This window comes from Nyctibius grandis, chromosome 3, assembly GCF_013368605.1.
Source record: "Nyctibius grandis isolate bNycGra1 chromosome 3, bNycGra1.pri, whole genome shotgun sequence".
Taxonomy (NCBI): Eukaryota; Metazoa; Chordata; class Aves; order Nyctibiiformes; family Nyctibiidae; genus Nyctibius; species Nyctibius grandis.
In genome coordinates this window covers 79,285,287-79,307,043 of record NC_090660.1, presented here as the reverse complement: position 1 = coordinate 79,307,043, position 21,757 = coordinate 79,285,287, and the positions used below count along the sequence as shown (strand labels likewise).

The 21,757-nt window shown below is 40.7% G+C and overlaps 1 protein-coding gene across 1 annotated transcript in view; it reads right to left on the bottom strand.

Annotated features, from left to right (window-relative positions):
• Window positions 1-21,757, bottom strand: part of ZFHX4 (zinc finger homeobox 4) — a 162,186-nt gene that overhangs the window by 113,123 nt on the left and 27,306 nt on the right. Inside the window, exon 3 of the mRNA XM_068396484.1 lies at window positions 21,682-21,757. This exon is cut by the window's right edge and continues 427 nt beyond it. Coding sequence (XP_068252585.1) covers window positions 21,682-21,757 — 76 coding nt within the window. The remainder of the gene's footprint in view (window positions 1-21,681) is intronic.

The window sequence follows — 21,757 nt, the reverse complement described above, 5'->3', positions numbered from 1 at the left end:
AAGTGAGTTGAAGTTCTATCAGGTCTATTTCATAGCATCAGGGATTACTGCTAGCAGTCTAATCCTACTGAGCCTAAGGGAGGTACGTTGTATTGTATTTGAAATCCTGGTGAGGAAAGAACAGAAGGTTAAATAGGTGCCTTGCTCTGTAATCAAATATCACAGGCACTACTTATCTATTCAATGAACAACTAACGTAGAAAATCAATTAGGAAACAAATAGCTTCTTCTTTTGAATTTTTTTTACCTAACAAAAAGAGAGATTGAGGAATAAATAGTTTTATAATATATGTTTAACAAAACTATATCTTATTATCCACTATAAAATAACACTACACGTAGACTGGCAAACGTTAACAAGAAGGTACAAAACACCCCATAGCACCTGCTAGTGTATCAATGCTATTTCTTTAAGTGTTAGGGCTATTTTCAAGGCTACCATGTACTCGAACACCAGCAATTGAACATCTTCTCAATGTACAAAGCAGCACATAGAAACTACACATACAAAAATATTAACTGACTGCAGATAATTGGACTGTGCTCAAATGAAATCACAAATACATATCCGGTTGTTTGTAACTGAACATTTTAAATTATGTATCAGTTGTGAAGAGCATTTCTTCAGCTGTGCATCATCTTTTGTTCACTTGGTTAAAGTCCCAGGAGTACTGAAAAAGGCTGAAGCTCGTGCTGGTCTTTGTTCCCAGCAGGGAGAAGTCCCTTTTGGTGGTCTTGAGGTTAACACCTTACCTGCCCCGCCCCCCATACCTGTCATTCTCAATAGACTTCACAGTCTGTGTGCACAGACAAACAGCCTGACCTGACCAGCTAGCTTGACCCCAGGGCAGGAAGATCACATCTGGTTATTAATATTGGGACGTTAAAAAAAATGTAATCTTCAAGGAACTCAGAAAAGCAGGCTGGCAATTATACAGTATGCACTGGATGTCAGTCAGGGAGCATGTTAGCCTGATATTATGTCTGAGAATGCTAAAACGTTCATTTTTCTCTGATGAGAGGTTTCAAATACAGTCTCCCTCTGTATCTCTGAAAGCTGGAAAGAGAAGTTAGCCCAAAGCATTTAGGTCTGCGGCTTATCTGTTCTTACACTTCTCAATTTTTAGCCTGTTTTACACAGTTTTATAACATAAAACATTTGTAGCTGAAAACTGATGTAACTAGAAAAAAAAGCCATGATTTTACAGTAGAGGAAGGCACTAGACAAACGGAACAAAAACTCTCAATATTACAATTGTGCTAAAAATGCCCCAACTATTTTATGACTATCCAAACTTTTTAGTTCATTCATTCTAGACATCTGCATATTAGATGGTTTAAACACACTTAGTTTACGTAATTGACTAAAATATACAGAAACACATTTGTACATGCTTGTGGTATATACAAATGCATGTATACAAACCTCTATATAGCATAGATCTAACAGGGTCATGTGTGAAATATTAGTGCCACCAAAGTCAATGGAAAATTTACCTTCCACTTGAGTTGGGCCAAATCTTAACCCTTTCTAAACAACAACACAGAGTCTCACTGGGATATGTACTGAGAATATCAAACCCCTGGTGTGACAACTTTATATAACAAGATAATTATTTTTATTTGCCCCACTGGTTATGCCTAAAACAGAATGAAAGACCATGGTCTGGAGCTCTTATATGCTGTATTTTACTAGCATCCCAGCCTTATTGATGCCACATGGAAGATTTTGGATTTCCCGTGTGAACCCAGCACAGATCCAGCATCCTTCACAAAGAATGCTCCGACCCTCCAAGGTGCATTTCTATGCCTGTCTTGTGGAACGTAGAGGAGCATGGTCTTCTGAGAAGTCTCAAGTCAGTCCTAGAAGATGGTGTCAACATAATCTCTGTGCTTGAAACCAGACCTAAAATTGTCTCCAAGGGCAGTTATTATTAATGCTCCCAGCCCGAATAGCTTAAATCAGCTGTCATTAGTTTGGTTTTGCTGCAAACCACCATCAAGCCTTTTTGCTTGCTTCCTTTCAAATGGAAAAATTTCCTTTCAAATTACATTGGGCCAGCACCCAGGATGGGCCTTCTACCAATGATATGTTACTCTTGTGATCTGTGTGTCTGAAAAAGGAGTTTTATAGCACTGGAGGTGGGAAGTTTCCAGCTTTCCAACAGAATGCTCTCACTTGTTTTTAGCTGTGATAGGCCTTGAGATGTCAGACCTTCAAACTGAAACACTATTATGTATGGAAAAGCTATTATAGGAAAAATGTGAGACATTTCTAAAATATATTAGTTATAAAGTCACAGCGGCGGTTTTTCCCCTTAGTATTAGTGAAGCTTGTCTTGGTACATGCAGCCATATGAAAAAAGAGTATTGATACAGTTAAAGAGCACTCTACAAATTTCTAACATATTTTTCCTAATGCAAAATATGCAGGAGGTTCAAAATGCATGATAGTTTCCTGTGGGATGGTCAATGTACCTTTTTCTCTCTTAAAACAACACAGCCAACTCAAGCTCGACAATAAAACCTTTATCCCACTTATCCCAAATAATTAGAAATGCATATTTGATAATGTACACAGACACTCACACATGTATACACAAGAGAAAGTGGGAAAGATTATAGGCAGAAAATAGAAAAAATATAAAGGAGTTTTAGGCTTGGCAAGAGGGAAATTGAGCTAAGTACTGCAGAAATGACACCATTCCAGACACAGATGGCACTGTGAAAATAGACACGTAAAGGTGGTGGTAGAGCAGGAAGAAGAAGAATGTGGTGAGGTGGTAAACACTGGCCATATGTGTGCGCAACTGAGGTTGCAGAGTAAACCACGAAGCAGGGATGACACTGTGCACAGTCCAGAGGGAGCTGGTGTTTTGGAGTGAAATTCCAAGCTTGAGGCAAGAGAGAAAATGTTTCTGACAGGTTGGGCCTTCCAGGGTGGAGGCTTTCTGGTTTTAAATACTAGCTGCTTGAAAAATGCTCACAAATGTGGAGTAATTTAGGAGGAGAAACAGGCTGTGGATGAGGTGACCTGGTGTGTATGCTTACAAAGCGTGTCATGGTTATCAATACCCAGCAACCTATTTTGATCTGTAAAAGATATTTAGGAGGTGGATTTCGTTCTAACAACACACACACTGTATCGAACAGGGGAACCGTTTTGGTGAGAGGGAAAACACTTCCAAATTCAAATCCTTTCCTCTTTTTCAAACCCTCTTTGCAGAGCAGCCTCTCTGACTCTTCCTCTGTAACTAGCCTTTTCTCTAGAGCACCAGAAACAAATGGAAAAACCCTAGAAAAAAACTTTGGGAGAAAAACAGAAACAGTAACCATCAATTTCAGCAAGAAATTACCCAAATAACAGAACTTTTTGAACTGGATAATTTCTCACAGTAGTGACAAACCACAGTAGTCAAACCACAGGAGAGCCACGTCCCAGTCAATTGAGAGAGTTAAGAAACACTGTCATTTTCGAAAAGTCCTAGGCCAACTCCATCCTTGGAGTAACACTACTGAGATCAGTAACACTAAAACAAAGATAGATTTGGCCCACATTCTTCCTGTCTCTTTCCTCTCATCACCATTTTAATAAGAAACAAACCATTTTTTTAAAGCTTCAAACAAATCCTGCAGAGGATAAAAATCACAGAATCACAGAATGTTAGGGATTGGAAGGGACCTCGAAAGATCATCTAGTCCAATCCCCCTGCAGGAGTAGGATTGCCTAGACCCTATCACACAGGAACGCGCCCCGGCGGGTTTTGAATGTCTCCAGAGAAGGAGACTCCACAACCTCTCTGGGCAGCCTGTTCCAGTGTTCGGTCACCCTCACCGTAAAGAAGTTTTTCCTCATATTTATGTGGAACCTCCTGTGTTCCAGCTTGCACCCATTGCCCCTTGTCCTATCAATGGGTGTCACTGAGAAGAGCCTGGCTCCATCCTCATGATACTTGCCCTTTACATATTTATAAACATTAATGAGGTCACCCCTCAGTCTCCTCTAAGCTAAAGAGACCCAGCTCCCTCAGCCTCTCCTCATAAGGGAGATGTTCCGCTCCCTTAATCATCTTCATGGCTCTGCGCTGGACTCTCTCTAGCAGTTCCCTGTCCTTCTTGAACTGAAGGGCCCAGAACTGGACACAATATTCCAGATGCGGCCTCACCAGGGCAGAGTAGAGGGGGAGGAGAACCTCCCTCGACCTGCTAACCACACCCCTTCTAATACACCCCAGGATGCATTGGCCTTCTTGGCCACAAGGGCACATTACTGGCTCATGGTCATCCTGCTGTCCACTAGGACCCCCAGATCCCTTGCCCCTACGCTGCTCTCCAACAGGTGTGTCCCCAACTTGTACTCATACATGGGGTTGTTCTTGCCCAGATGCAGGACTCTACACTTGCCCTTGTTATATTTCATTAAATTTCTCCCCACCCAACTCTCCAGCCTGTCTAGGTCCCTCTGAATGGCTGCGCAGCCTTCCGGTGTGTCAGCCACTCCTCCCAGTTTTGTGTCATCAGCGAACTTGCTGACAGTGCACTCTATTCCCTCATCCAAGTCATTAATGAATATATTGAATAGTACTGGTCCCAGTACCGACCCTTGCGGGACTCCGCTAGACACAGGCCTCCAACTGGACTCTGTCCCATTGACCACCACTCTCTGGCTTCTTTCCTTCAGCCAGTTCACAATCCACCTCACTACCCGATCATCCAGACCACACTTCCTCAGTTTAGCTGCGAGGATGCTGTGGGAGACCGTGTCAAACGCTTTACTGAAATCGAGATAGACCACATCCACTGCTTTACCATCATCTATCCACCGGGTTATGTCCTCATAAAAGGCTATCAAGTTGGTTAAGCATGACTTCCCCTTGGTGAATCCATGCTGAGTGCCCCTAATGATCCTCCTATTCTTGATGTGCCTAGAGACAGCACCAAGGATAAGTCGTTCCATTACCTTTCCAGGGATGGAGGTGAGGCTGACCGGTCTATAGTTACCCAGGTCCTCCTTCTTGCCCTTTTGGAAGACTGGAGTGACATTTGCTTTCCTCCAGTCCTCAGGCACCTCTCCCGTTGCCCACGACTTAGCAATGATGGAGAGTGGCCTAGCAATGACTTCCGCCAGCTCCCTCAGCACCCGCGGGTGCATCCCATCAGGGCCCATGGATTTATGGACGTCCAGATTGCTTAATTGGTCCCTGACCCAGCCCTCATCAACCACGACAGACTCCTCCTCTATCCTGACTTCTTCGGGGGCCTCAGGGGTCCGGGGCTCCTCAGGACAGGCTCCAGCAGTATAGACAGCGGCAAAGAAGGCATTCAGTAAATCCGCCTTATTTCATCCTCTGTCTCCAGGGCACCCACCTCATTCATCAGTGGGCCTACATTGCCTCTAGAGTTGGTTTTACCTGCAAGGTATTTGAAGAAGCCCTTTCTGTTGTCCTTGACCTCTCTTGCAAGGTTTAATTCCAAGGAGGCCTTAGCTTTCCTAGTTGCCTCCTTACATCCTCTGACAATAGACTTATATTCCTCCCAAGTGGCCAGCCCCTCCTTCCATGATCTGGACACCCTCTTCTTCCACTTGAGTTTGCCCAGCAGTTCCCTGTTTAGCCATGCAGGTCTCCTGGTACCCTTCCTTGACTTCCTACCTGCTGGGATGCTCTGATCTTGAGCTCGGAAGAAGCAGTCCTTGAATGCTAACCAACTATCTTGGGCCCCCTTACCTTCTAGTACCCTGTCCTATGGGATTTCCCCTAGCAATTGCTTGAAAAGGCCAAAGTGGCCCTACTGAAGTCCAGGGTTATGATTCTGCTAGATATTCTGTTCCTGCCACATGAGATCCTGAACTCCCCCATCTCATGGTCACTACAACCAAGGCTGCCCTCAACCTTCACCTCTTCAACCAGACCCTCCTTGTTAGTGAGAACAAGATCCAGAAATGCTCCTCTTCTACTTGGCTCATCCACCATTTGCATCAGAAAGTTATCATCAATGCATTGGAGGAACCTCCTGGACTGAGGATGGCTGGCTGAGTAGGCCTTCCAGCAAATATCAGGGTAGTTGAAATCCCCCACGACAACCAGGGCCTGTAATTGCGAGACTGCTCTTAGTTGCCTGTAGAAGACCTCATCACCCTCCTCATCCTGATCTGGTGACCTGTAATAGACACCCACAACAGTATCACCCATGCCAGCCTGCCCCTTAATTCGCACCCACAAACTCTCAACTCGCTCCTGATCCGCCCCTGGATAGAACTCAATACATTCTAGCTGCTCACTCACATAAAGAGCAACTCCACCACCTCTCCTTAGTGGCCTGTCTTTCCTGAACAGGACATAGCCATCCATGACCACATTCCAGTCATGCGAGTTGTCCCACCAAGCCTCTGTAATTGCCACTAGATCATAGCCCCCGACCGAACACGGACTTCTAACTCCTCTTGTTTATTCCCCATGCTGCGTGCATTGGTGTACAGGCATTTCAGGGAGCGAGCTGAGCACACCGATTTCACCCTAGGGGGATGGGAGGCCTCCTGGTCTACATCAATACTAGACCGTTGCCTCAGGGGTGCAAGTCCAGCTACTACCCCATCCCCCTTCAAATCTAGTTCAAAGGTCTCCGAATGAGCCCTGATAATTCCTGTCCCAGAACTCTCTTGCCCCTACGACATAAACTTTCCCATGTATTACTGTCAGGTCTGGTGTCTTATAAAACCAGCCATTATCAAAGAACCCAAAGCCCTGCCTGTAGCACCAGTCTTGTAGCCAGGCATTAATAGAGAGAATCCTACTATTCCATCCCACATCATCACCCGAAAATGGGAGGAGGGAGGAGAAAACAACTTGAGCCCCAGACTCTTTCACCAACCGTCCTAAGGCCTTGAAGTCTTTCTTCATCCCCCTCAGACTACAGGATGCAGCTTCCTCCCCACCTGTCTGGAAGATCAGCAGCGGGTAGTAGTTTGTCGACTGCACCAGGTTGGGGAGTTTCCTGGTGATATCCCTGATTCGGGCTCCAGGTAGACTGCCCTGTGATGAGGCTCAGCTCTGCATATTGGGCCCTCAGTTCCCTTTAGGAAGGAGTCTCCAACCACTAAAACTCTTCTCTTCTTCCTTGTGGAGGAGGTAGCTATATGCCTGACAGGTTTTTCTGACTTTGGTGAGACCTCTGATATAGGTTGCCTCTCCACCACATGCCCATTGGACTGACTGTATTCCACCAGGGCCTCATATCTATTGCTCAGAGGCACCTGGGGAGGCAAGGTAGGCAAGGAGGGCACTCGCATACTAGTACTGATGAAAAAGTTTTTTATGAAAAAGTCACACAACCAATAAAACCCCCGTATTTTTCCTGTATCTTTGCAAATGTTTAGACTTTGTTTAACAATATGACCTATCTCATACTAAAGAAAACACCTCACAGACTCTGCTCGTGCCATTGGCAGATGAATATCTTTTATTTGTGGCAAATTGAGGAAATAATCCTCACCAAAAACTAAATGCTAGACGAAAAGTTGTGGGATGAGGTGTGTGAATGAGAGCCTGCTATATGTTTTAGCAACTAAAAACAACAACCGGTGCTTGGAAACAACTGCGGTAGTTCATCAAGCCCAGAACTCACTGACACAGCCCAGCCAGGCTCCATGCAAGGAGAGCACATAAGACATGAAACCTGGCTGAGCAAGGGATCAAAATATAGGACTGTAGCCATACCCTAGAGTTTGTGACAGCAGCCGTTGCCTTTCTGTCCCAGGTAAAAAGGTTCCTGCAGTCACCAGCATCCCTCTAAGCCCGCTCTACCTGGAGCTCTCCACAGCTCCGTGTGCAGGGGACACTTCATTCTCATCGCAGACACACTTTTGGGTGCTCTAGCTACTGCCCCTCCTGGTCCTTCTCCCAACACATCACCTGCGTGGTGTGCGGTGGGAAGGACAGTGCACACACAGCTGGCTCTCTACCAGCTGGGGACTCCCTGGCAGGAGCACAGGAACCCTGCCCTCCCCCACGTCAGGGAACTTGCATCAAATCTCCAATTTCTTTTGCTCCATTAATGGCAGAAAGGGAGCTCAGCCAAGGTTAGGGAGGGGTGTCCTGTGGCTGTGTGTTTGTCGTACGTTTCCTTATTTCAAGTTTTCTCCAATGACTGCTACCCTCTTTAAGAGCTTCAAACAGAAGTAAACTATTCTAAGATGAAAGCTGCTGGAGACAGTGAGAATAATTTAGAAGTATTTCATTTTATGGGGACACAGGAAATAAAAAAAAGAAAAAAGCTCAACAGTTATGTACTTTTAATTTTCCAGAAAGAGGGAGGGGGGAGAATCTAAAGTATTTAAAACCTAATTTTGTGAAAAGATATTCAGCGAGCTACAGCAAAGATAAATGCATATCAACATGCCTCTCTTGCTTTAACTAATGAGCAGTATTACAGGGTTCAGTAGTGACATTTCAGCAGTAATTGATCCTCTGATGCAATTTTTGTGTATTTCAAACTGGCCAATACATCCAGCCAAGAGGGCTGTGCAAGGACGGAGGCTGGCAGTCAGCACAGAGGAGCCGGTCACCACCTGAGTATGACCTTGGACCCTGGGATGCTAAACACACCCAATCAACAAGAGCCACTAGCACTCAGCATTTCTGAAAATTAGACCCCTAATCCCTCCACTTTTAGCACTTCCTTCACCACTCGCAGGTAGCACAGCTAATTTAAATTCAGGCGGTGACTGCCCTGAACTGGTGTTTGTATATACTCACACGGGGAATCGGGAACTTCCTGGCTTACTCTGAAATTAGTATTTCATTTCAAATATTGTGCTGACTTGGTGGGGAGGGCATCTGGCATCATATTCTCACATTACTTCACACTATATACAGGGTGACTTAGTTACTACATATTTCTTTCTGTTCTAAACCCTAATGTGAAAGGGTTTAATGTCAAGCAGCATGAAGGCCAGAACAATCCAAAAGTCAACACAGCTCCCACAGTATGAATTCAACCACAACAGACATCCCATCTGTATTTCATGGTGTACCTTAATAACAATCAATAATTCATTAAAGTTAGCACTGAACAGTATAAAAAGAGCATACTACAAAGAGTCCATTTGAGTTATGTCTCAGCCTTGTAGCCCACATGTAGAAACAACATCTTCTGTTTTGCACCAGCAAGTGAACATCTGGGGTAAATATTTGCAGATAGATGGCTAATTAGCTGTTTCTGTTCTTCAGCCTTAATGAATAGTTAACTGCCTTTTGCACCCCAAGTCACTATATATAGCAATAAATGTGGGAAAGCAACAAGAGGTCACGGATTAGAAATGGCCAGAAACAGAAAACAAGCTAGAGGAACTAACAGCCCCTTTAACAGAACAAAAGTTACCCCTGGGTCTTCTAACATCACACTGGGACTGATCTTGCAGAGGGCATAAAAGAATTCATGCCAGTAAAGACCAGCCAAAGAACATCAGGAATGCCAGAGAGGTTTAAAGCAAGCTGAGCAGGCAGGTGAAATTCAGTATTGACAAATTAATCCAAGAAAATGTATATTAGAATGAATAATTTGAACCAATCAAACAAGTTACTGATGTCTCTGTTAAATGTAACCACTCTATGACACTTGGGCATCAGTATGAAGGGGAGCACGGGAAGATACATGCAATGAAAGGCAACATATTTCCAGCACAGAATGCAGTAGGATTTGTTTAAAGCAGATTATATTTTTGGATGCAGCAGGCATGGGACAGTAAAATCATCCAGCTCCACTGAGAATGGTGTATTCAGTTCTGAAATACCTGTATACCTCAAGAAAAATTTAGCAGGGTTAGGAGTTCAGCAATCAGTGATGGAATTAGCAGCAATGTGGAAAAATGTCCACTAAAAGCAACACTGAATACATTTAAATTCTTTAGTGTATGAATAGTGTAAGCAAAAGAGAGACATGATAGAAAGCTCATAAAATAATCATAAAGATTATTATTAAAATATAAAGATTACATAGAAAGATCATTAAACAAGTAAGAACACGTGATCTTTCTTGTTCTATTACCAGATGAATAAACAAACAAAACTTAATAACTTAAATGAATGGCAGTAATTTTTAAAAGCTGAAAAAATATGTTTATATGCAGGTTAAATTAACTTGTGGAACTCCTTCCCACTGCATGTGATTGAGCCAAGAGTTCAGTTTATAAACTGATTTGATGTTTGTGTACATATAAGACCACCCAAAGACCACTTTTTGGGGAAAAAAACAAAAAAGAGATACTTGAATTCATATGATGTTAATTTTTGTTCTTAAAGTACAGAGGACATACAAGAAGAAAAAGAATTTTCCTGTATGATCAACATTATTCCATATTTGCCCATGAAAGATTTTTTTCTCTCTGTTCTAAGAAGCAATTTTTGTTAGCCAGTCTGGAGCAAAGAGATTAGATAAGGTGGACTAATGGTATAATTCGCTGTGGTAGGACAATTATTGCATATTTGGACTATCAATGTGCTGTTGCTTCTAAAATAGCATTCTTTTCTGTTATGGACAGCCACTACAAGAGATGTACTTGACTCATTTGATATGCAATGGAGTATTTTTCATTAGAACAGGTTGGAAAGGTATCTCATGATTAAGTGACTCAGAAACATCTTCGAAGAAGAAATAAATATTCTTTACACCCAGACCAAATCCTGATAATTTCAGCCCTAAAAGTGTCTATAAAAAAATTATGAGTCACTGGGAGAAGGAAATTAGAACAGAAATGGAAATCCAACCTCTACTACAGCAGACACTAACATATATAGACCTTTGTACAGTACTATAGCAGGTGACAGTAGCAGCCTGGGATATGTACGGACACACATAGTTTTAAATTCTGTTTATGCTCTGGGGAAGTGTACACTTTTATAAGCACACACACCTGCCTTTTTGCTCCCCCCCGCTGCACCCCCCGTGCAAGAAACCCAGACTCCATCAACTGTGACTCCCTCCCTAACACTAGTGTTGGATAATATCTGCCTTTCTAAGTTCTCATGAGCATGAACAACTTCACACTCCATCTCTAACTCATTTCTCCCAGTAACAGACTCTCTGTTAAGAACACGTACAGATAAATACAGGCAGACAGAAAGACAGACAGATATTTCTTCACATACGTGAAGAAATTAAGTGATATTCTTAATTACATTTCTGTAAGGTCCATTTAGGCTGTGAAATATATTGAGGGACAACTTCTCACTCACCTCTGCTCAGTTAGACACATTTTCTTCTCCCCAAGGCCATGTTCTGTTTCCTTGACTATCTTAGCAAGTCAAGAACTGACAAAGGATATCCACAACTTAGGTACAACACCTATTTCTGAGATGTCTCTGCAACAGTGTTAGTCCCAGGGGCCAATGCAGTAGTGCTTTCGAATCTGCCCAATGACTCTAGAACACAAATTTGTTAAAACTAATCTTAAACCATTTTTTATGGCCTGTGATCTTTGTCATCTGCGAGCTGACTTCAGAAGAACTTGCTCTGATATATCCCAGCAGGGTCCTGACTTCCTCCTGGGTCAAAGATTTTGAGTCACAGAAGTTCCTGGACAAATAAGGACATAAGGTTTTCAGAAACCCTTGCAGTTTGGCCTCATTTTTTCCACGAGCTTCATTCTTCCTAATTTCCAGTCATTCATTAGCTGCGTACATATCTGCAAATGCCAAAGGGTGTTTCCAAAATAGTAACATCTAGATACTAAAAGCTGCCTCATTTCAGTAGTAAAGCAAGCCTTTTTCCATGCTCTCATCACCAGCAGACAAAAAGAGCAAGAATACCAAGATCCTCTTTAGACTTTGTTTCATTGTTCTAGCTGTAAAAATATCAAGCTTCTCGTCATTCACAAAGTGTTTATTCAATTAGAAAACTTTAGTATTTTTGCCTCAATCTATTTCCCAGAGAGCAAGTTTTTGTCTAGGTTACATAGAAAATAGGAAAATTGTTGTTTGAATGGGATGAAGCTACATCAGGGGAAGTTCAGACTGGACATTAGGAAAAGGTTCTTCACTGAGAGGGTGGTCGGTCACTAGGACAAGCTCCCCACAGAAGTGGTCACAGCACCAAGACTGTCAGAGTTCAAGAAGTGCTTTTAGTCATATAGTTTAGTTTTAGGTAGTCCTACAAGGAGCAGGGAGTTGGACTCAATGATCCTTATGGTCCCTTCCAACTCTAGATATTCTGATTCTATGAATAAGAAGAAGCGCCCTTCCTCCTCTTTTGCCATTAGGACCCAGAGTTTTGAATTTAGCATAAGGATAACATCGATCATACCTGGTATGATAATTGAGACAGTTGCAACTTTTCAGGATTTCCCATGGAAAAACATGGGAAAACATCTTCCTTCTTAATAAAGCATTTTGGAGACAACTGACGCCCCCCCACTTCCCCAGCCAAGGACTGCTATAGGCCCAATCACAACTTTAGGATGTTAAAGGAAAAATTCTATATGTGTCAAACAACTTTAGAATGAGATGTGCCATTAGAAGTGCCTGCTAAAGTTCTGGTAAGAAGAGTTTCCACTGTAAGCCTTTGTTTTAAACAGAGTCAACACAGCAGGATTGATCTTGAACTTTCTCTGAATAAGGGTAACCTATTTTTCTATAAAAGGTTTGGGCACACACTACCCCTGAACAGTAGGCTGTGTGCTGCCTTTATGGGTAGAGGTGGCTCTACAGTTCTTCTCTCCAGGAGCAGTGCAAGGAAGCAGCATATGTTCTTCTGCTTTGTGAGAGTTTACAAGGCAGAACAGAGATTACAAATCACAGAATCACAGAATGTTAGGGATTGGAAGGGACCTCGAAAGATCATCTAGTCCAATCCCGCTGACGGAGCAGGATTACCTAGACCATATCACACAGGAACGTGTCCAGGCGCGTTTTGAATGTCTCCAGAGAAGGAGACTCCACAGCCTCTCTGGGCAGCCTGTTCCAGTGTTCGGTTACCCTCACCGTAAAGAAGTTTTTCCTCATATTTATGTGGAACCTCCTGTGTTCCAGCTTGCACCCATTGCCCCTTGTCCTGTCAAGGGATGTCACTGAGAAGAGCCTGGTTCCATCCTCATGACACTTGCCCTTTACATATTTATAAACATTAATGAGGTCACCCCTCAGTCTCCTCTAAGCTAAAGAGACCCAGCTCCCTCTAATATAATAAACACTCTTCTTTGGGCAGACTCCTGAATACTGTCCCTATATGTTAGGTTGCCTGCACGCAATCTAGCAATAAACCAATAGTTATATACTCATGTATTTTAGACATATGAATCATGTTAACAGCATGGTTTGATTAACACTCTGGGATAACAGTTTTAAATAGAAAAAATGACATTTTTTGTTAGGCAACTCACGTGGTCAAATATCCGCTCTTGGAAAAAGATTAGTATATTACCATTCATGGCTCCTATTAGCAATATGTAGTTTCATACACATGCATATAAACAAGGAGTATTGCTCATACTCTTTGTATATGATAAAACCATTTTTTTCCTGTTTTTGTCACTGCTACTGCAGTAGGATGCCCCAGGCATGGGAATCTGCACACTTCATCATTCAAGGACTACCTGTGCTCAATTTTTGTTTCTTTCCATGCCCCCTGCCTTTAAAAGCTAAAGATTATCTTAATGCCTTCTCTCCCACAGGGATAGTAGCACATAGAGTTTCCCCTGAGGCTGTGGTGCACAATACTCCGTGTATCTGTCTACTGCAGAACTGCAGGTCTGGCACCTTCTGCTGCAGACCAAGGGAGTCACTTCCGTGACATCCTCCTTCATGGCTCTCCACAAAGCGAAGGTCTTGTGGTTCTTAGCAAAGCTTCACTTCCTTTATATATCAGCACAAGAATGTACGATCATCATTCTGCACTATCTGCCTGTATTAAGTACACCAGCCTAACAGACAGACCATCAGGATAAAAAAATATTACAAGCTATGACTTGTAATTTGTGTTTTATTAACATAAAAACCCTACCCACGTGTAATGTAATTACTACCTGTTTCCTGTTGTACTGTATTGTATTTTGCCCACAAACATACACATGGAAGTTTATCCAATAAAATATGGCTCCTGCATTGTGCCCAATTCTGCTAAAACCAACAGAGTTAGTATCACTCAGCATTTCACATCAGCCTCTTCACTATCCTTCCTTACAAAATCTGACTGGAGCATTCCTCCAGTGGTATCCAAAAGGAAAAAAAAAAAAGGCAGAAAATTAATTTGTCTCTTTAGCAAGATAGACACGTATAGAGCCAATACAGTCTCAAGAGCTGTGTATCAAACAGCTCAAAGCTCAGTTCTGCACATAGGTCTCTAAGGTTTTATTCCCATCAACCCTAACTGTACACCACTCTCCTATGGTTCCCAATTTGCCTGGATGGACTGACAAATGTGTAGACCAGGGGACAGTTTCTCCCAAATCACTTGTCAAATGCAATAGCAAAGCTGCAGTACACATACTCATGTCAAAATATAACTTTCCTATCATGTGTCAGTCTTTTTCTTTTTGTGCTCGTTCTTAAATAAGTGGAAGAAATTATGGAAAAAATCCCACCTGGGAAAGTCTCATAAACCGTAATAACAAATTTTAAAGAAGACACCTGTAGTGTATTGAGTAATATCAGCTAAAATCTCCTAAGGGTAACAAGAAAATGTTGCAAGGCTGGGAGGGAGTGGCTGCTAAATCAATAGCTGCAATCTATTTATGCACATACACACATGCACTCACATTGACATAATACTCTTACATGCACTATACACTGCATATCTACAACTCAGTCAGAAATAATTACATATTTCTCTTAATGTCAGAATGAAAGAACTCCAGGCACAAAAACCCAGCTGTTATACAGCCATTTTGTGTGTTGAGCATACTGAATAAATGAGGCTCATCCTCTTTATGCTGCTTTTGCCCTCCTCCTTGCTCACTCTCTGCTCTGCAAGAGGAGCTACAGGCTCCAGCTCCACTGGGCAGGCTGCGCATTGCAAGTCGTGTCCAAATAGTCTGGTACAGGCTCATTTCAAAGAGTAGCCTTATACACCCTCACCCAGGACTGCATGCAGACTGGGATCCTGGACACTATTTTAATGGAAGAACACGGGGATTCTCTAAACCATGATTTGAGAGTATCTTTCTGCTTTAGCAGTATACCATAAGCTGAATACAATGCATGCCATTCTTTACAAGGACCATTATGTAGGACTATCTGAGAGCCAGACAACATCTGAATATCAAATTCAATATACATGAAATATAATGTGAAAACTTTTTCTCTACTATTATATTTTAAATTTAAAATAAAAAATAATAGGTTTGAAATTACTCTTCTGCTAGCCCGCAACTTGTTTGGGCTTTTTTTAAATAAATGTACTTGTCTATAGCGTATAAGTACATACAGTAGGCATATACATTATGTATAGCTGACTACACAATGTGTGCTTTGAACATTCATTTCTCTTTGTACATGCAAGCAGAACAGCATAATCTGAATTACAGTAACTAAAACTTGCAGCGGAAATTAAATTTCATAGAACATTTAAAACCTTAAATGAACATAAATCTAAAAGTACTATAAAAATTGAAATATCCTCTATCACGAGGTTTACGTTTAGCAAAAAATTAAAATAATTGTTGCTTATCACTGAAAAAAGCTTTCTTCACCTAAACAAACAGCAGGAATAAGACTAAGCAAAATATGTTTTGGCTCCTCAGATGTGCAGACATATTCCAATTTCCTTTCCACAATGATTTTTATGCAAATCAATGCTGCACAATCTCCTGACCTCTTTTACCATCATACCGGGACAATGACAGTTCAATAATTGGACTGGCACAAATCTAGGATATTTGATTTTAAATTAAAAAGTTAGTGCAGGACAATTGAAATGAAAAGAATGTGATTTTCTGTTAATTCAGGACTGATCAAGTATCAACATTTCATGCCAAACAGAGTAAAGCAAACAAAGTGATTGGGGCTGTTAGTCCATTTGTCCCCATATGCATATACTTCGCACCCCCCACCTCAGTTGTTAATTCCTAACAACGATGCTTTCATCCAGAACAAGGATAATGAGAAAAACCCAAGCAGTGTTCCTTGGGGAACTGTTACGCTAGAAGTTACCTAAGGACTAAATCCCACTTGTGCCTCCTGCATGTGATAAAGATGAGCAAAGCATTCAATATGCCTCTGATTTAAAATCCAAATATGCCAACAGCACTGTGGAATCCAGACAAACTATTCTGCTTCACTGATGACAGATGCAGAAAAAAAGCTAGTCAAATTAAGCTTTTGACTTTGAACCAGCAGAGAAGTGGACACCTCGCTTTAAAAAAGCGGTGCACACTTCCAGCTGAAGAGCAGGTGCTGCATGGTATTTGCATTTCCTGCAGAGGATGCTAGCTAGCAGGACCAACCAGCTGACCGTGAAAATTCCTGGCCCTAACTGACCCAAGGACAGACTATAAATCCATCCTATAAAATATAGTAAAAGCCTCATTTGTTCTTCCACCCTTTCAATATGTGATGTTATACATTTGTGATTATCTCATTTTATTGGACTCTTTAGAAAGCTGTTTATGATCATCTATGGACAAAATAAAGGCTCATTGTAAACTCTTTCAAATAAGTTGGAAGGTCAACATGAAACAAAGGGCACCACTTTCATGACTGCTGCATGCAAGCTATGCTTCTGTGTGTGTAATATTACAATGCATTTCAGCAAAGGGATAGACTCCTAGCTAATTACAAAGCTAACATATAATAGTATTGCATTAGCAGCCCAAGAAATTCCTATTGAATTGCATACATCTGAAAACAGAAAGATGTGCTTGTGCTGAAACTTAATTATCTTGGCGAAAGCTGTGAGGGCCAGATTCTCAGAAGACATAAACACAAAGCTCTGCTTTACACTCCTGAGGATCTAATTCTTTGTTTATTCAGATAACCCTCATTAGATAAAACTTACCGTTTGGACTAATTTGCCTTATTATTTATGGTATCTACAGCTAAGTAACACAATTACTACTCAGTTTGTGAGTAGCAAAAAGAATACTGCTGATCTACAAATACAAGGTCTGAAAGACACAATCAGCATGCTCTGCCAGGTTAAAAATGTTAATGCTGTTGCATTCCACCCTAGGCAAAGAAGACAATCCTTTTTCAAGGACAGTTCTGACTGAAATTCTTTTTTATGGCTTCAAAATAAAACATTATAGAAAAAAAATGAATACAGCTCTGTTTGTTTCTTCAGTCATCACTAGCAATAGACATAAAGGTATTCTGTTTTTGAGCCCATATGGAAAGATCATCAACAGTTTCTGCTTCTGGGTCCTTTGCCAAAATAGCATATCCCACATGCCTTTTACCTTAAAACATAAAAGAAAAGGTGTTGTTCTGGTCAAATAAAGAAATAATTTTTACTAGCATACGTCTAATGTTAAAGCTGCCTAAATCCTGCCAAAGACATTAAAACACCATCTGCAAAACAGATTTTCATTAAATTGATCAGTTTAAAGTTAAGTAGCCAGGCAGATGACGTTTTTGAGCTAACCTTTAACCTTTAACCTTCTTAAACTGAAATCAGGTCACTCCTTTTGGGTAATATCTTTGCCGTTTGAGAACACGAGAGGTAAAGTGATCTATCCAAATTGAACTGACAATCATAGCATTAATAGTGTTATGGATCAATATTTTGTCAATAAAGGGAAAACCAAGGTAGTTCTCACAGAGTTGAGTATTACTCTGCTAACTGCTGCCTGTCACTTTACCTGAGCTCCTACATAGTTGCATATATGATGTAATCTACAGTAAATATCCAATATAAAATTAATGTCTTTTAATGCTATTATCAGCTAATTGAATAATATTTTGGATAGACTAATTTTATAAATTTATTTCTTATTAGAAATTGATCCTATCATTCAGTTACTTGGTCAACTAAAACTACAGCCAATCCTGTTTACTTTACTTTCCTGTATTTATTTATTTATTAAAAATATTTGGAAACTATTTTATGAGTACAGGACATGACATGTGCAGTTCCCTGAATCAAAAGCTATTTGACTAAGGTACAAAATGGCTTCCTTAAGAGCGGTTCCACCTATATGTACTTTACATCCACAGGAATAGATATCCTGCCTGTCCTGCCTCAGCTTCCCAAATCTGCAAAGGCTGAACGCTTCCTCCTGCAGCATGGAAATACCTTTGTTGCTAGAGACGCTTTCTCTGTTTACTTGTGGAGTCACTGAATGCTTCTTGATGGATGCTGCAAAGGACTCGCAACTCTAGTGTGGTTTAATTCTCTAATATCAAGATCCGCAATTCCAAATGTAAGTCTTTGGGAAATTCATTTAGCCCAAGCTGAGTTCACTCAGGGTAAGGCCGTCTTTGTTCTGGTTCCTAGCAGCCGCATTACCAACACCATTTGAATACTGCACTTCTGTAAGGAGTAATCAGGCCATTTCTTTTTGAAATAATTTAGAAAACAGCTAAAGGTTTCACTTTGCCACATTTAGAATCGAACTCTAAAAGTGACATTTCAGTACTGCCTAAAATTATACAGCTTCAGAAGAGAAGCTCTGATGTTCATGGTTGCTTTAAAAGCTACGGTTATGAAAATACATCCTTTTATTCCATCGATAGTTAGGCACAGGAAGAGAAATCAAGCTGTTATGGCAACATTTATAAAAAGAAAATTCACAAAACAATAACATTTAAATAAATATAGATGACTAAAGAAAAAAGTTTGAGGTACTTGACAAAGCAAAGGAACAAAGTCACAGATTCTTCTTCTGTGCTTTCAGATGGTTTTAGTATTAAAGTTTTTATTGTCAAACTGTATTCACAGCGCCTTAATTTTAAAAGTTAGAGGAGCTGCTTGAATATAAACACAATTCATGAATATTCGATATCGCTCCCAAGGCATATATCTATTATTCATACAAATTAATGTTCTTTGTTTCCTTAGGTGCTCTAAAAGTTTAGCTGATATATCAAGAGAAAAAAGTTTACAACTCTCTTGATGTCAACAACTTCACCAAGACCTGACAAAACTATCAAGTCTGCTAGCAGATAACTTACAGACTTTCAAAATCTCATTTATTTCCACCTTGAGGCCTGAATGTACACCCACAGTTAAAAGCAAAGTTTTTTGTGTGACACACAGAGGCATTACATTCTGTTAAAAAGCACACACGTCTAAAACATTTTGGTTATTTGGGACACATTGTAGCACTGCCAACCCCAAATCTTAAAAAATAATAATAATAATACCCCAATTGATATTTTACATAATTTCTTCAAATTAGCCTTAAAATGAGATTATATAAAAATAGTGTGTGCACACGTACGTGCTATCTGCTTTCTGAGAGTTGTTAAGCTCAGCGGGGTTCAAATTTCCAAGCTTCTCTAAGAAGTCATGAGGGATAGAAACTTTTTTAAAAAGCTGAGATTTTCACCACTAATCCTAGGGACAGGTCTTAAAAAACACATGTATCAGGAGACTTTCCACCCTATGGTTACCAGCAGTACACTTTCAATTGTCCTTCTGCACGACATGAAGCTTAGAGGGTGTCTAAGAGCTTATGCATTCCTTCTCCACTGAGATGTCTTTCATCCTAACTCGTTCAGAGACTGAAATTAAAAGGTTAGCGATGGTCATCTGCCAAGTATGATAGCTGCATCACATAGACACTACTGAATTGCTCGTTCTAACAAACCAGGATCTGGCAAAGAAGCAGGTTCAGCAGCAGGACATTTTTAGTGATGAGGGCTAAGAGCTCCCTTAGTACACTAAAGCAAATGGGACATGGTGCAAACCCAAACATATTTACCAGGATTTCTGTAGGGATTGAGTTGAGTGAGTGTAGAGACAGTGCTGTTTTGAGTAGATGGTTTGTACCTTGCAACTCCATAGCTATACCTGTGGCTTTGTTTAAAAAAATAAGAAACTGGCATCTTATTTCCAACAGTCTCCAAAGCTTTGGCAGTGAAGCCATCTGAGAAAATCCTTCTGCGTTCCCATCTCTAATTCTATCATTCCTATTGGTGACATGGTTTGCAGCAGCATCTCTCTGAATGGTGGCATTATAAAACAGATCATTGAAATAATCCAAGTTAACACTCCAAAAAAGAGATGGGAACCAACTATGTTCAGCCCAGATAATTTAAAAAAACTGACTTAGAGTGTGGCTCCATGATCAGCATAACTGGATGGAGCAAGGAACCCCTTCAAGGGAGCAGGAACTTCTGAAGGCAATTTCGCTGCTGAGGCAGGGCGAACTGTGACACTGTACTCCCAGCCCTTTTGGCACTTTTGAAAACAGAACTTTGGATTTTAAAAAAAAAAAACAACAACAAAAAAGTACAAAAACCCCACCTCCTATAGTTAAGGAAAAATGCAATTTAAATAAAATACATGATTAAATTAGCAGAGCAGCCAGCACTCTGGGACGATATAGTAGACCTGACCTTGTGTTACTGCCATTTTTGTCCATAGCAGATCCACCAAGGTTACAACTATCAGGTGATAAAATCCATGTAACTCTTTGTGCACCCTGTGTTAACTGAGAGCAACCATTTGAACATGGTTGAACACCAGCAATATGTTATTTCTTGCTTAAACTAGAGGTCTTCTGAGGCTTTTCTGTCTTTGTTTGGTGTGTACATATTTTCAACGTGATTAGAAAACCAGCATAGTTGCTGTAATCAGCAGATGACTCCTGATAGTTTAGTTATCACAGATTTCTAGTATAAATCAATAGATAACACTTGCAAAATGGATTTTCTAATCATATTTAGAGCTTGTTACAGTGACTAATGGTTTGCAATATTTCCTGAATTTTTATATCCCCTAGACAAAAGAAGTTTTTAATAAGTTACAAAGTTATTCATCTTGGAAATGAATGTGTTATATTTTGTACATGAACCAAGACAATCTAAGCCAATCCAGTAAACACACTGCAGAAAATAAGTTACCCCATAATTAGGGTTTGGAAAAAGTCATGACAAGTTGTGTAATAAATGGCATTCATCACTCCCACATATTCATTATATCCACATAGTTTTTTCCAGTAAAGATATAGTTGCCGTTCTACTAACATATTTATCTACACCATACCCTTTCATGTTTGTGAAAAATCATTACTGGCTTGGAAAAGAAGGGCAGACAAAAGGATGACAGTGCTTACTTTTAAATATCCTTGGTAATACTGTGGCATAATGCATGTGCTTACTGAAAATACTGGTGTAAAATAACTTGGTTGTGATAGATTATGGCTGCAAACAGATACATATGCCAGAAAGTGATCTCCTTCCCTATGCACAGTGTGGAAAAATCATCATTTTCCATATACTCCTTCAAGCTTCTGATCAAAATGTAATGGACAAAGCCTGAAAAGATTATAAGAGATGTAAAACCCCTCTAGTCATTCATTATGAGAGAACTTCTTTAAAAAAAACTTACGTTCCCTGTGTTCACAGTAAGTGCATCCTAAACAGGCCCTCAGGTGGATCAACACAACTCCTCCCTGACTAGCCTGCATAGTTTTTCTTCAATCATATGCATGTTCAGTAAACTTTTATTCTGCTAACTGTTCTGTTAGCACTGAAACAGTTAATTCCCTAGTCTACTTGGTGCCGACTGAAATTGCTGTCACTGGCTTACCTTGTACAGTTTCAGGGCTGCCTCGTGCCTGTGATTGGTAGTATGTAAGCGCAATTTATCCACGCTGTTGGTGTAG